This window comes from Nannospalax galili, unplaced genomic scaffold, assembly GCF_000622305.1.
Source record: "Nannospalax galili isolate Female #2095 unplaced genomic scaffold, S.galili_v1.0 scaffold189, whole genome shotgun sequence".
Lineage (NCBI taxonomy): Eukaryota > Metazoa > Chordata > Mammalia > Rodentia > Spalacidae > Nannospalax > Nannospalax galili.
This window is the reverse complement of record NW_008360331.1, coordinates 694291-706552: the sequence shown is the minus strand read 5'-3', so window position 1 is coordinate 706552 and position 12262 is coordinate 694291. Positions and strand designations below refer to the sequence as shown.

Sequence of the window (12262 nt, the reverse complement as noted above, 5' to 3'; positions counted from 1 at the left end):
AAAAAATATATAGACATTTTAGTATTTCTGAAATCAGGATTTTGTGTTATACTTTATCAGTGTATTTTTCTTAGTAGCATATAAAATAAGAGTGCTTTTAAGAATTGATAATGTTGGGGCTGGAGAGATGGCTCAGTGGTGAAGAGCACTGGCTGCTCTTGCAGAGTACCCGGGTTCAATTCCCAGCACCCACATAGGAGCTAACAGTCATCCGTAACTCCATTTCCAGGGGATCTGATGCCTTCTTACCTCTGCGGGCATTGTATGACATGGGTGCACTTACACACATGCAGGCAATACACTCACACACATTAAAAATAAAATAAATAAAAAATTAAAAAACAATTGGTAATATTTTATAGTTTATGAAATATGTTTCAGGGGACATTATTCAAGTATTGACTATTGTTGCATAAATAGAGAACAGCTTAATATCTGTTGGAAGAAAACTGGTCATGCTAAGTGTGGTCTAGCTAGATCACAGAGCAATGCTCTGCAGCTGTTCGGGAACTTCTAATCATTACATCCTCATTTTCATGGTCAAACCTATCAATCCTAGTAATAGGGACAAACATAATCATAACAGCTGCCTACACATTCTACATACTTATTAGCTCCCGGACTAGGGAAGGGATCATGGTAGTACAGCCATGGTATGTTTTAAATGAAGACACTAAGTAACAGATTGATATGTAACAGGAAAGGACATGTGCCTGTGTACACTGGGTATACATTAGCATATGTGAGAACAGCTCTTAAAATTTTTGTTTAATATGTTAAGAAAGACCTGAAAAGAAAGAATTGGGTTAAAACAAAAGAGTCATAGTAGAAGAAATGAAATGAAATTCACCTTCTTGTCCCTCCATCTCATGCCTGCAAGGAAAGCCATGACGAGAGTGCACAGTCCTCCTGACCCCGGGAAGCCGAAATGCACACTGCTGAACACAGCCAGCACAGCGAACCCCAGAGCCAGGAAGGCCCTCTTCCACACAAGGTCATCCTCCAAGAGAGAGAAGTCGATCAGCTCAATTATTTCAAATAACTGATTTTTGATGACTATCCTACATCTAGGATTCAGGTGAGAACAAAACCATTTTTATGCAGCACACTCTCTTCCTTAGCAGCCCAGGTAGCACGTGTCCAAGGGTAGGCTCTGCTTTCGGGACACCAGCTCTCTTCCTCTGCAGTTAGCAATGCAGAATTTATCAGGACTCAGTGAAGTAAACAAAAAAGGACATGTGCTTTGGGGTTGGATAGACCATGGTGGAGAGCGGGATTCTTTAGGTTTACTGGCGTACCCTCTCCAAGCTGTTTGCTCGTCTGTGAAAGTATTTACAACACAGGGTTGTTCAGAAGACTAGAGAAATAGCTATTATTTTCAGTCTCTCTGTTAACTTATTATCTTATATAAAAGATTTATTTTATTTTTTATTTCTATGTATGTGTGTTTGCCTCTGTGTGTATATGTACACATGGGTGCAGCTGCCTGTGGAGGCCAGAAGAGGGTGATGCATCCCCTGGAGCTGGAGAAACAGGTGGTTGGAAGCTGCCTGATGTGCCCCTGGGAACTGAAATCCAGTCCTCTGAAGGAGTAGCAGATGCTTTTACCTGTTGAGCCCCCCTGAAGCCCGTCTGTTTACTCTTTTTTTAAAAAAATTATTTATTATTTTAATTTTATGTGTATGAGTGTGTTGCCTGAATGTGTGTAAGGGCACCTGTGTCATGCAATGCTTATGGAGGTCAGAAGAAGGTGCTATAAACCCTTGAACTGGAGCTGCGGACAGTTGTCGGTCTCTATGTGGGTGCTTGGAATAGAATCCTGGTCCTCTGTAAGAACAGCCAGTGCTCTTTACCACTGAGCCATTTCTCCAGCCCCCAAAATGCATCACTTTTCAATTTTAGTATGTAACTAAAATGCAGTCATAAAACATTTTATGGATTACTTTACTTAGAGATTTTTAAAGCACAATGAACATTCAGGTCAATATACAATATGATAATAGAAATATCAATTCTTTTTCTTTTTGTCTTTTTGAGGCAGGGTCTCCTTGTAGCCCCAGCTGTCCTGGAACTTGCTATATAGACCAGGTTGGCCTTGAACTCACAAAGATCCACCTGCCTCTGCCTCCCAAGTGCTGGGATTAAAGGCGTGCACCACCATGCTCTGCTCAATTTTGTTTTTTTATTAAGTTTTTAAATATATTTTATTATTTTTGTGTGTATGAGTGTATTGCTTCCATGTATATAAGTGCACCCATGTTGTGCATTGTACACAGAGGTCAGTAGAAGGTGTAGGATCCCCTGGAACTGGAGTTATGGATGGTTGTTAGGTGCCATATGGGTGCTGAGAATCAAACCCAGGTCCTCTGCAAGAACAGCCAGTGCTCTTAACAGCTGTGCCATCTCTCCAGTCCCCGAAATATTAATTTTCTTAATTAAAGATCTTTAGTCAATTTTCTAATGCCATTCAAAATGTTCAGAAATTTCAAAATAATGTGAATTTGATAGAAAGAAAACATCCCATATGCTTTTTACATTACAAGCATTAAGAGGGCGAAGGAAAATAAGTTTTTGTTTCTCTTTAAGAAATCACGTATGTGGGGTTGGAGAGATGGTTCAGAGGTTAAGAACACTGGCTGCTCTTGCAGAGGACTGGTATTTGGTTCCCAGCACCCACGTGGTGGCTAACAACTGTCCATTACTCTAGTTCCACAAGATCCAACGCCCTCTTCTGGACTCCAGGGGCATTGCATGTACATGATGCATTTACATACATCAGAGAAAAATTCATACATACAAAATAAAAATAAATTGGCTGGGTGTGGTGGCGCACGCCTTTAATCCCAGCACTCGGGAGGCAGAGGCAGACAGATTTCTGTGAGTTTAAGACCAGCCTAGTCTACATAGTGGGTTCCAGGACAGCTGGGGCTACAGGGAGATCCTGTCTCAAAAAGACTAAAAAAAAAAAAACAACAACAAAAAACAAAAACCAAAAATAAATAAATAAATACATAAAAATTAAGAAATCATATATGGTAAAGGACTTTGACCTGGGAGTGCAGCATTTACTATATTATAATGGGATGTTAGGAGTCCTACCTGTTTGATGGCATTAGAATCTTAGTATTTGGATACTAAAAAAGGGTGCAAAAAAGCCATTATAGATTTTGATTTAGTTGATTATTATGAAGCTTCCAAAGAATTGCATAACTTTAATTTTGGAACAGATACTTGTCTGACCATGAGTTTTGAAGGCACATAATATAAATTAGACAAAAATTCCATGAGTGCACTAGGACCTCATAGATGTAACTTTCTTCACAGTCAGCACCAATCGAGCGATCAGCAATTTTAAAATGGGGATCCTGTCTTCAAATACGACCTGCATATTTGGCTTTGAGGAAAGTATTTTAGAAGGATCTTTCATTGACATTTTATAGCGTGATTTTCTCAGATTATTCCTTTACCTGGTCACTGCTTGGAAAGTACTGAATAAAAAACCCAAGAAAAGATCCAGTTGCCACACCAATTACCACTTCCAAAACACCTCTAAAGATGTTGAAAACCGTGGACCCTACAAAACACAAGGAAAGAAAACACTTCAGACAGAACTCTCATCTATTAATATGCAAGCTTTAGCCTACCATTGTCAAGATGGAGCACCTAACCAGAAAGAAGGGCCTTCTTACAGGCATTTCCTACTCTACGTTTTGAACACATGTGACATTATATATCTGTTAAAATGTTCCCATTGTATAAGAAGTGTATGTAGGGTTGGAGGGCTGGCTCAGCAGCACTGGCTGCTCTTGCAGAGGACCTGGGTTCAGCTCCCAGCGCCCACATGGCAGCTAACAACCATCTATAACTCCAGTTCCAGGGGATCCAACACCTTCTTCTGACCTCTGTAGGCATTGCATGACATGGTATACCTACCTACATGCAGGCAATGCATTCATAAACATAAAATTAAAAAAAATAAAACGAAGCACATGCATATTACTGGAGAAAGCTTTCAAAGCAAGCATAAGGTAGTGGCACTCACTTTTTGGTAGGTTTACTTACATAATAGTTTTCTTAAAGGGCCTACCAAATTATGAAAGATAAAATTCACGATTTAGAGCCAACTTCTTCTACTGTATTATATGTATAGACTAGAGGACTAGCAGAGCTAGTTGAGTTTTCAAGTTACCAGGACTGTCGCTCAGTGGTAAGGCATTTGCGTAGTGTGCTTGAGACCCTGGACTCGCCCCTAGCACAGCACACAAACCCCCTATGGTTTCAAATTACCACTGAAGACCTTGACTTTACATAAACAATAAATGTACATTGATTTTATAAGCTATGATATATATATATATGTATAAACAGCAACTTAAGACTCTGACAAAGATAAAAAAAATCTATTCAATTGTGTACTGCAAAAATAAATTTTAAATTATTTTTGCAAGTTCCCTTGGAAGAATCTAATGTCTTTCAAAATCATAATGTGGGGGCCAGTAGAGCCTGTTTTCCCTCACTGCAAACAAGATTTAGGAAAATTAATTTTAAAAGTTTGTTAACACATTGCACAGAAAATTATGCTGAAACTGTTTTACACATAAAGCTATTTTTCAATTGTCCTAAGAAAAAAGTTGCTAACTAGTTATTGTGGTTTCTTGTAATTATTGTAAGCACCTCTCTTATTTTAAAAAAAATTCCTGCACAGATTTACTTAGCTAAGACAGCTTTCTGGAAGGTAAATGTGTGCCTGAAGACAGCAGAAAGCACCCAGCTGAAGGTGCTGGGGACTCAGGCGAACAGGAGGTTACGAGCCTGCAGGAGCAAGGTCCAAGGCTCCATCCTCAGCACTATAAACCAAAAAGACAATCCAGTTTGAGTTTACTCTAGAATGTAGCTAATTTCAGTCTCCTGTATGGTAAATTTGTTTAAAACCAAAAAAATTCTTGGGCTCATCCTTTGATTTCTATCAGTAAATCAAGTCAGGTTCAAACCCCAAACCTTTGAGAACAGGCCTTAAGGGGGCAGAGCTGAGGTGACATGACAGAGTCAGTCATCAAGGTTCTTAAGCTGTCACATCCCCTAGATTGTGAAAAGCTCAGAAGAGCCACTGTTCCTGGATTTCAGTTCTGTCTGCTGTCCTTCATCTCCTCGGTGACGCTAATGCTCTGTTGCTAGTCATGACTGCCCTGGATTCATTCCCAAGGGCCCTGATTTAATTGGTCTAAGGTAATGTCTACATAAAAACATTGCTTAAAGTTCCCTAGGAAACACTAATGTATTACTAAGGCTGGGAGCTGTGGCTTTAAAGCTGCATAAAAGAAAACAGTGTGTATAGAAGTTTGCCTAGAGACAGTTGAGTTAAAATGAAGACAATTATCTATTGGATCTTAAGAGGGAATTAGGGAATGCTCATTACAGAGCAAGAAAGTAACACTATGAAAACAATGCTTATGGAGGATTAATTTACAAGGGACTGATTAAAAAGCTAAAGATCAGGGAACAGAAATTGTCCCTATTTTAGAATCATACTATTTGGACTTCCAGCTCTCATGTGTGCCTACTGAAAAACCTGCTCATCTCTTGTGTGACATTTCAAACTTTCCCAGGCCTCTCCAAACAGAAACTATTCATTTACAAACCTTGCTACTCTCTATCCTCCACTCCTGTACTTGGTCCATGCTACTTGGGCAGACTTCACCTATAGGAAGGGAAGGAAGATCAGTAGCTCCTGTTCATCCTGGTGACAACTTACCACTGCTTCCCCTAACCATGGTTTAAACATAGGTTCTAGATAGGTTAGTTTACCTGTGGAAAAGGCCACACCCAAGCATGTGTTGAAGCCAGTAATGGCCAGAATGTCATCAAAGCTGCCAGCAGCCATGAGTAAAGTTGGGATACCCTTCTCAACACCATAGCCTCCTTCCTGCAAAAGGAGCATTGACGGCACCACGACAGCTGGAGACACAGCTCCTAGGACAAAGCTGAACAGGCTGTGCATCAGATGCTGTGATCCTCTGTGCACTACCAGCAGCCTCAGAATTTATAACAAGATCCACTTTTCTATCTACACCTTTGAATATTAGATTAGAACTGAGACGACTTGAGTCTTTCGATCAGCAGGGAAACACTAAACAATATACACAAACAAACACGCAAGTCCTGTACAACTTTGTTTTTCTCACAGTACCCATGGACTGCCTGTTCGGGAATAACAGGTTGCCTAAAATATATGCATTTATTAAAGATATCAAAGCATTAATGAAGTTAAGCCCCAAAAGGTGTTTTTTAAAAAACAAAACAAAAAAATTCATATTCATATATATATTATTTTGTTTTGGTCTTTTTGAGGCAGGGTCTCCCCAGCTTGCCTAGAACTCTACACAGACCAGGCTGACCTCCATCTTATAGAGAGCCGCCTGTCTCTGCCTCCTAAATGCAGGGATGAAAAGTGTACACCATGCCTGGTTTGTTTTAAGGTTTGAAAAATTACCGTGAGACTTCTGAACTGAACCCAGTGATGCTGAGGCTTCAATTAGGTTTTGATATGTAAAATATAACAACAGATCTGAAGGAGGAGGCTGTCAGGACAAGGACAGCAGTCTAGTGACACTAAATACCGTTGAGAGGTTATGTACATGAGCTCATTTTACCACTGCCATCCACCACACTATGAAACAATCGAAGAGAGAAAATAGAGATACAGAGAGACTGAGAAACTTGTCAAAGATCATACACTCACTGGAAAATCACAAAACATGACAGTGGATGGAGGAAACAAAGGAACCAGTCACAATGTCTGGGGGCAGGAGGAGCACAGTGGTGTGTGCTGCTCACCGATGCTGTTTATTATCATTTGTGAAGCCTCTGGGGTGGGACCCGGCATCTTACAGGCATGGAGTCAGGTGTAGACAAAAAAAAAAATAACTTCTTCGGTAGTTTAAATTGCTGTAATCATTACAAAACCTAACACCTATAGAGGCACAGACTGTATTTTTAGTTAGAATATTTAGATGAAGCTGAGTTATCTATATGCATTTTGTGGTATCCTTATGAAAATGCTGTTCTACATTTTCTTATACAGACTCAGGGAAAGTTAGCCAAAAGTCTTCATATTTTCATATGCAAAGAGAAAGGTCATTACCCCAGTATAAACCCCCACTGCCATGGTAAACCCAGGAGGAAGTGGGAAAGAAGTGCAGCAGCACAGGCCTCCACAGTGCAGGGACCCAGGGACAACCGCACACAGACACCCGTCAGCTTCCTCAGGGCCTGAAAAACAAGAGTGGACACGTGATTCTGTTCTTCTGAAGACACACCGACAGCATGACTGCCAGCACCTTTTCAGACTCTACCTGGGTCCTCATGGTTTCCCAGGTAGTTAGTTTTATTTAGCAAGCATTTCAGCAATCTTCCTAGTAACCCCCTGAGATGGGCAATGCTACTGCTCCTGTTTTTAAACATCATCATTTGTAAAGGCACAAGTTAAAGTCATTCGCCTCAGTGCCAGGTGTAGTGGTCACACCTTTAATCCCAGCGCTTGGGAGGCAGAGGCAGGCAGATCCCTGTGAGTTCCAGGCCAGCCTGGTCTACATAGTGAGTTCCAGGTCAGCTGGGGTTACAGGGAGACCCTGTCTCAAAAAGACAAACCAAAAATACAAACAAAAACAAAACCAGAAACTGATGAGTGTTGGGGCCAAGTCTACAGTCAAGCAAGTGACTTCGGAGTCTGTGTTCATGAATCATACACTGGCTGACTTAAACCCTCTCAGGATCCATTTCACTGTAGTCTTTGGCCCCAGATTAAGGTGAAGGTAGAGATCTTTGTCTCCAAAGAACATTCATCCCTGTACTTAAAAGTATACACGGTAAAAGCATTTTAGAAAACGTACTTGAGACTCATTCTACTTGGCTGGCAGTTGTGAGCTTATGTGGTTAGCCCTACACACTTGTACAGGCCCTGATACACTAAAAAGATGTCTTTCCCCATAATTGTTATTTATAGCTATGACTTAATCTGTGTCAGAGAAAAGGCCTTTATTTTTGTGTGTTCACCTCCACGGTGACTCCTCCTTCCTCCCAGAAATAGTGTGGGAACATCTGGACTCCTATGAGGCACACGGTGTAAAACAGCCCTGCTGTAAATAAACTCCAATTTCTTCCTGAGATTGCCATGAAGAGTGTCCACATTCACTCCTCAAAGCTTAATGATTATAAATACTTGTAGTATTAGAACATACTACTATTCAGTAATTTGAAATTTATCTTTCATACCTTTGAATCCAGACCGAGACCAGCACGAACCAAAATGACAGAAAGGGCGATGCTTCTCAAGGAGGAAGACCACTTGTGCTGGATCTGGACATTATCGCTGATGACTGGGATGTTTCTCAAGAGAAACCCAGCAAGCAGCATGCCTTGAAAGGACAAGTTATACAGGACTAGTTAAGTTTTCAAATACAGAGATTTTTCAACACTGTACCTGTGAGACAGACTATTATGCAGCCTTCTCTTATGCTTAGTCTTTGGATAGAAACTGCTTTAAAGTTATAATTAAAATAAATATAATAGGTTAAAAGATCAAAGAAATACTCTATTCAAAAAAATGATTAGAAGCCGGGCATGGTGGTGCAAACCTTTGGTCCCAGCACTTAGGAGGCAGAGGCAGGAGGATCTCTGTGAGTTCAAGGCCAACCTGGTCTACAAAGTGAGTTCCAGGCCAGCCACGGCTACAGGGAGACCCTGTCTCAAAAAGACCAAAAAAAAAAAAAAAAGATTAGGATAATTAATATTCTCACTCTGGGAGTGGTGGCGTGCACCTTTAATCCCAGCCCTCAGGAGGCAGAGATAGATGGATCTCTGTGAGATTGAGGCCACCCTGGTTCACATCATGACTTCCAGGTGGACTATGACTAGGGAGACCCTGTCGAAAAACAATTAAAAAAGAATAATTAATATTCTCCAAATAGCTGAATATAGAAGGGAGGCACAAGATGTAGTATTTGGATGGAAAAATGTTCAGATCCTAAATAAAATTCTTTAATCCAGTGCCAGTTCAGTCTTTACTCTGGGTGCAAGGAGCACCTGAAATTATTTACTATGTCAGATTACCTGAAATATCAGTAAGTACTTATATGAATTCTATTTCACTTTCACATAAAGTCATTTAACAAGATACATATAACATGGTTTGCAAAGGCTTTAGATAATTATGACAACTGGCCACTGACCTGCCGTGCCAGATGGCACCTCTTCCTTTATTTACTGCTTAGCGTTTACTGAATGCCTTCGTTATTTTCTATGATGATAAACATCAAATCAGATGCAGACAGAAGACCATGACTTCTGTGCATATGATGGAGACCTGCTGGGAACTCTAACACCTCAACAAGTGTTCAGTCCTCAGGGGAACAAGACTAACAATTCCAATTATATGACACTGAGAGGACAAAGGTGGGTAAGAGAGGGTCCAGAAAAGGGTAGGAACTGAAGGGCTGGGGCAAGTTTAGAGTTCCTGGAACAGAAAGTAGTTAGTTTGAAGGTATAAGAAGGGTCACATTTTAGGAGCTGTAGATAATTTAGTGTAACTGAACTTGCGTTCTCTGTAATGGAATTCTATGCCGTTCAGGCCTCATGTCCACACAAAGGGAAAGATTTCTCCATCAGACACCACAGGGCTTCTACCCTCCACTCCCACGCAGCAGTATCTTTTCTGCATTCTGCATCCTTACAGGCACCACACTTCACATGGATAGACACATTTACTAAAGGTAGGATATTTTATGAGAATAGAGACAAATTAAAAATAATGAGCCAGGTGTAGTGATGCACACCTTTAATCCCAGCACTTGTAAGGCAGAGGCAGGTGGATCTCTGTGAGATCAAAGACAGCTTGGTCTACATAGCAAATTCCAGGGGAAAAAACAAACAAACAAAACAAAAACAAAGAGTATAACTGTTGTGACTTGCTACAGTCACCATCAGGCATGGAAGCATCAGTTCTCACCACTATCATATAGTCAGAAGGCTCTAAGTTCCTAATTCTGCAGTCTTGTGGTCTTTCTAGAATCTTAGTTGAGTAACAGCATGAAGAGTCTTACAAGACTTGATTTTAACAGGAGTAACGGGAGTTGGAGAGATGACTCAGGTTAAGAGCACCAGCTGCTCTTAGAGAGGACCAAGTTTCAGTTCCCAGGACCCACATGGCAGCTAACAACTGTAACTCCAATTGCTGGGGATCCTAAACCCTTTTCTGGCCTCTGTGAGCATTGTACACATGAGCACACTTGCATACATGCAGGCAAAACACTCTTACACATGAATTTAAAAATTTAAATTAAAAAATAAAAGGAAGCCAGGCATAGTGGCACACGCCTTTAATCCCAGCACTCAGGAGGCAGAGGCAGGTGGATCTCTGTGAGTTCAAGGCCTAATGGGGTTACAGGGAGACCCTGTCTCAAAAAGACCAAAAAAATAAAATAAAATAAAATAAAATAAATAAAAGGAATAATGATGAGTCCTATGCACCTGTGAAGTTAAAACATTACTGGGCAACATGAAGTGACCATGTGTACCACAACTCCAATTCCATCTGCATTCCCAGTTAGTTCTCCCAGAATGCCCTCATGACTGCTTGCCAGACTCTTGTGCTCATAACCAAAAATGGCTGCAGTTCAACTGAAATTTGATAGTGCTCAGACTAAACAGCTACCTACTACCTGATTCAGCAGAAGTCATTCCTATCACCTGTAGAGAACTGCCCCGAGTTGTGGGTGATAGCTTTACCTATGTTGATGAGCAAGATGAGAATATAACAAAGATGTACATCAGTCTCTCTGTTAAAGGCCTGAGTGGCTTACAATATAACCAGCCCCGCTTTGTAGCATGTACTCCTGTCTGTGTCACAGAAGCTTCCAGCAAAGTTGATTTGGGGTATCAGTGTGATGTCACTGTTTGTGGGGTTCAGAGAGGGGCAGAGGAGCATCATTCTAAGCCATGGCCATAATCTCAAGAGCTCAGACAAGAGAAAACATGGTAAAAACAATTAGGAAGAGATGAATCTTGAGTATTGGTTCTTTGATGTTAGCTATTTAACTACGAATTTATATTAGTTAATTAAAAAATTACCACCTCTCACAATTGACTCATGAATCTTAAAATTTAACAATTAGGGCCAGTGAGATGGCTTAGTGGGTAAAGTGCCATGCAAACCTGGTGACTTGAGTTTGATCCCCAGAACCCATGTAAAGGTGGAAGGAAGAGAAATGACTCCATAAAGTTGTCTTCTGACCTCCACACACATGCTGCTCGTGCACATGTAACCCATAGGCATCACACTACGCATGTACACACATGCACACATACATTAATAAAAATTTTTAAAGCTTAACAAGTGACATTTGTTTCCAGAACAGCAAATACTGCAATATTGTATTCATTTATAGTACTTTACTACTATGTTTAAAATTTTATTTGCTTTGAAGAAAATAGGAGGTGTTTAGCACTTACCCAGGAGAGGAGGCAGAGGAGGCAGCGTTGGTAACTTAATGAGTCCAAAGAGTTTACCTCCAGCCACAGCACAACAGAGCAGGAGTATAATTCCAAACAGATTTCCTCCAGGAAGACATTCAGAGCCGGTAACGGACCAAACTACAGCCCACAGAAGAACGACCATTGTACCTGAAAAAACAAACAAAAAGAAAAATGAAACAAAACAAATACAAAATACCAAGAAAATTAGTTGTTATATGCAAGTTTTGATAGAACCTGAAGTTAGGTTTTAAAATAAACATTGAATGCATATGCAAACATTTACAACCGTGCATTAAATTATAAACAACATTTGTGATTATAAACAATGGAGTAATTGCCAACCATTTTAGGAACCAGGATATTAGCAGCAGCACCTTTGAATCCACCTATGTGCCCCTCCCCAACCCCATCTCCCTCACACTGCCCGAAGGAGCCACCAACAGGAACAGTTAATATTAGAGAGAAAAATTACTGTCTTAACCCCTCTTTTAAAATCTTATTTTATTTTTATTTAATGTGTATGAGTGTTTTGCCTACATGTATGTAAGGGCCTCCCCCACAGTGGAGAAAAGACAGCATCTTCAATAAATGGTGCTGGCAAAACTGGATCTCCACCTAGTAGAAGAATGAAACTAAATCCCTACCTTTCACCTTACACAAAAGTCAATTCCAAATGGCTCAAAGACCTCAATGTAAAGCCTGAAACTCTGAAACTCTTAGAAGAAAACATTGG

The 12262-nt window shown here is 40.4% G+C and overlaps 1 protein-coding gene across 1 annotated transcript in view; it reads right to left on the bottom strand.

Annotated features, from left to right (window-relative positions):
* Slc9b2 (solute carrier family 9 member B2) overlaps window positions 1-12262 on the bottom strand; it is a 34908-nt gene that overhangs the window by 13879 nt on the left and 8767 nt on the right. Inside the window, exons 4-9 of the mRNA XM_008826195.3 lie at window positions 11506-11676; window positions 8272-8414; window positions 7142-7269; window positions 5806-5981; window positions 3468-3574; window positions 851-1000 (exon numbers count right to left, since the gene is read on the bottom strand). Of these exons, the coding sequence (XP_008824417.1) occupies window positions 851-1000; window positions 3468-3574; window positions 5806-5981; window positions 7142-7269; window positions 8272-8414; window positions 11506-11676 (875 nt within the window). The remainder of the gene's footprint in view (window positions 1-850; window positions 1001-3467; window positions 3575-5805; window positions 5982-7141; window positions 7270-8271; window positions 8415-11505; window positions 11677-12262) is intronic.